The sequence below is a fragment of the Stegostoma tigrinum genome, chromosome 21 (genome assembly GCF_030684315.1).
Source record: "Stegostoma tigrinum isolate sSteTig4 chromosome 21, sSteTig4.hap1, whole genome shotgun sequence".
NCBI classification, from domain to species: domain Eukaryota; kingdom Metazoa; phylum Chordata; class Chondrichthyes; order Orectolobiformes; family Stegostomatidae; genus Stegostoma; species Stegostoma tigrinum.
In genome coordinates, this window is record NC_081374.1 from 16,358,968 (window position 1) to 16,362,702 (window position 3,735).

The following is a 3,735-nucleotide window of genomic DNA, read 5'->3' on the forward strand; positions in this document are numbered from 1 at the left end:
TTGCTAAGGGACTACTCACTCAACTGTTCAAAACTAGGAGCAAGTTGAAGGGTCACTCAATCCAAAAATAGTTGTTAATTTCTTCTCTACAGATGCCACCACAGCATCTGAACTTTTGCAGCTATTTGTTTTTAAATGGCTTAAAAAAACTTCAGACATGTAGGTAAGCAATAAAAACAGAGGCAGAAAATAAACAAAGTGTCAGATTGTGGGTTTTGAAATCACCATTTGTGAGGTCAGAAAAAAGTGAAACAAATGGGACAATGCAATCTGTGATTAAAAAAGGCAGAGTGGAGATTGTCTGAATGCCAGATCCACCACATGTCATGCAAAAAAGTGTTGCAAAAAAAGTGTTGCAGAAGAGCGTTGCACTGAAACAGTGTTGGTGTACTATAAACACCCTTGGCTGCTATAAGGATGTGGCTGTTTTTACACCCAAAACTAATTTCCCCCTAAACACCTACATGATATTTCCAGAATTCATACTTCCTCATTGAGCACTTGAGGTCACCACCCTCAATGAAACTGAGATTACTTTCCATTGAAAAGTATGCTTTAATTAAAACTTAATAGAAAACTGTACAGTTTCTTCAATACAGCTGTACAATATTTAAGAAAAATGTACAACAGTTGAGATTCACATAGCTTACAGACTGTCAAAAAAGAGACTATGTACAGACAAAACTATCTAGATTTGCACAATATGCTACCAAAAGTGATTTTCCCCCAGCGCTTGAAGGGGTTTTGCAGAGTTACAAAAAAATTGTCAGTTTTACAATAAGCTACAGGAATCAATTCACAGCTTAATCCAAAAGGCAGTGTCCCTTAAAACATGAGATATGTAAAAAGTGTATTTCACCTTTTAGGTCAATACTGAGTTACACAAGTCAAAAAGCTAGAACAAAAAGCTTTTACAAGTCTGATTTCATGTTCTGCTTTGAGGGAGAAGCAGACAATGTCATACAGACTTCTAAGCCAGCAATGTTGACATTAAATTTTTTTCAAAGATTCAAAACAGCTTACTTTTGTCTTGTGATCAAAATATATCATGGTTGTAATCCTTTGTCAGAAATCTTTAAAGTGTTCTTCATTTTCAGTGCTTTTAGTTGTTTCCAACGCTCAACGTTAGAGTTTCAAAATATAAAAACATTGATTAGGCACCAACCATGTGATGAGTGAATAAAATTCTATCCTCAACATAAAGAATACAAATTTATTCAGCTAAAGTAGTTTTGGTTACTTTCTCTGCACAACCCACTCATGAAACTATTACAAATTTGGAATAATTTCATCAGAGGATTACATCCCAGGTGATGCTCCTTTGGAAATTCCCCATCCAGACAACTAAATTATATAGTTTAAAATACACTTGTTTAGGCTGATGTTTTTAAAAAAGGAACCCATAAAGGGCCAAGTTTTTTTTAAACTAAAAGCCACATTAGAGAAAAAACTCCACTTAAGGTATATATATTGCTCAGTTGCAGTAAAGTGCCTTTCAGCTTGAAACTGCCATCCAGTAGTTTTTGGAAGGGCTGGTTCTGCCCATGATCAGCTCGTTTTTACAGGTCAACATCCCCAGGTTATTGGCTGGCGGTGCTTCATACAGGACACAAATGGAACCATCTTCACCTATGCGGTAGGAAACCTCATAGGGGTCAACCCATAGAGTCAGCTCACTGGGAAGGAGTCTGAACAGCTGCTGGCTGCTGAGCCCTATTCTGTTGGCAGCTTTTCCAATCAGGGGGTCCATTTTATGGTTTATTCGGATACACCGGTAACCTGAGCCTTTGCATGGTTTGTCTGGAAACCAATGATGCCTGTAGTGCTCTGAAAAGAGACAAGATGGATACACCCAAGATTAGTAAGTTTGCAGCAACATGCAGTCAAACAAACAGTAAGTCAAAACATTGGCTCAAAGATGAATTTGAGATGGCAAAAGAGAAATCATGGCATTTAGTCCAGAACAAAATAACCAGTGCAGTAATTAACTTTGGCAAGCAATGTACTTTTCCCTTCAGAAGGAAGAAAGTTTTTGCTCTTAAGCAGTCACTGATTTCGTTATAAGTTTGTGTTGGAGTCAAAACTCACATTCAAAGCACAATACTTCAATTTTGAGACAAAGTTCATCGTTCCACGGGTAACAGAGTTTAATGCACTTGCAGTGAAAGAAAAAGGTTTAAAGACAAACAAAAAAAACTTCTGCGCCACAGCTGGAGGCGTTGAACGGCGAGTTTCTTTTGGCAGAGCCCGAGCTGAAAGAGCACAAAGAAAACAACATTCTGGATTCTGCAGAAGCTTAGAAGTGGCGGCGAGGAGGAAGGTTTGCGACCACCGCGCTTTAGTGATTCTTACACTGGGGTAATCCTGTGTAAAACTGAGGGTATCTTGTGAAACCTTCGGGGGACAATTTCTACGTGTCTTGACAAAATGCGTTCTCCCCCCCCCCCCCCTCCCTCCCTCCCTCTTTTTACACAAAATTGCGCTCAATTCCCTTACCAACAGCAGCTACCCCCGTCTGCCCTTTACTCACCTGCCAAGGCGTCCTGTAGTGAGTGGCTGAATATTTGTAGCTGACCTGGGCTCACTACGCCCGTGTTGCGCAGGAGTCTGCTGACAAAACCCACAGCAGCCGCGATCTCCATAGTCATAACCAATCCGCCTGAAAACTACAAAAGGCTCGACTCGGAACCAGCGCCAGACAGGGCGACTTTATCAACGAAACAACAAAAATAAAAGAGGAACAAAGACACGGAGGCTCAAGGAGTGCAATTCTGCAAAAAGCCCTGGAGACAGTGCGAATAGCTCGCTGCGCTCCGGGAGCTCCCAGTGTATCTACTTAATAACACCTCACTTAGATGACTCTATGCGAATCTGGTCCCTCTGCTTCGCTGCCGCTCTCATTTAAAGGGCTGTGCCCAACAATGGAACATGTCGTAGCCCAGAGCCACTGGCTGATGGATGACACACTCATCCAATCCGAATTGGGGAACGTCAAGCGTCTAACCAATGGGGTGAGGGAAACATGAACGTGGCATTTCCATTGGAAGATAGGCGTTTGTGACGACACGGAGGGCCTCGGCCAATGGAGAGGACACAGTCGAAAATGGAAGAATTGACGTTCGAGATGACGTGTGTGCGAATAGTCTGATTATAGCAACTGGGAAATAACAGGGAGAAGTGAGAGGCATCAGTAATAGAATCTAGAGTTCCTGGGAAATAACAGGGAGAAGTGAGAGGGATCAACAATTGTCAGTAACTGGAAATAACAAGGAGAGCGAGAGGGATCAGTCGCAGAATTTAGAGTTCCTGGGAAATAACAGGGAGAAGTGACAGGGATCAACAATTGTCAGTAACTGGAAATAAGGAGAGTGAGAGGGATCAGTAATGGACTGAAGTGTCACTGGGACATGACAGGAAGTAGTGACAGGGATCTCTAATGGTCTGTACAGTTACTGGGACGTAACAGGCACGGTGACAGGGATTGTGTATGCTTGTGACTCGCACTTTGGATTTCTCTGCAGTCTGTTGTCAGTTTGTTTGTCAGCCCTGGATGACTCTCAGTTTCGTGCAATTAAAAATTTAAAAACTGAAACCTGTCTAAACATACGCATTTTCTCCGGTGAATGGCTTCCTCACCCATTGATTTAATCTTTTTCGCTGGCTACAGCCCATTACCTCCTTTAAAATTGTCTTCCCAATATTCAAGTTCTTCCAGGCCTCATTCTTCCAATTGCT

General features: G+C 41.7%; 1 protein-coding gene across 1 annotated transcript; it reads right to left on the reverse strand.

The window, feature by feature from the left end:
- Positions 1–535: 535 nt before the first annotated feature.
- LOC125462815 (protein BTG2-like) lies at positions 536–2,897 on the reverse strand. The gene is made up of 2 exons (XM_048553226.2): positions 2,531–2,897; positions 536–1,827 (listed from the first exon to the last, which is right to left on the reverse strand). Exons 1-2 carry the CDS (start codon positions 2,646–2,648, stop codon positions 1,496–1,498), a joined length of 450 nt encoding a protein of 149 aa, XP_048409183.1. The 5' UTR covers positions 2,649–2,897; the 3' UTR covers positions 536–1,495.
- Between the last annotated feature and the right edge of the window lie 838 nt (positions 2,898–3,735).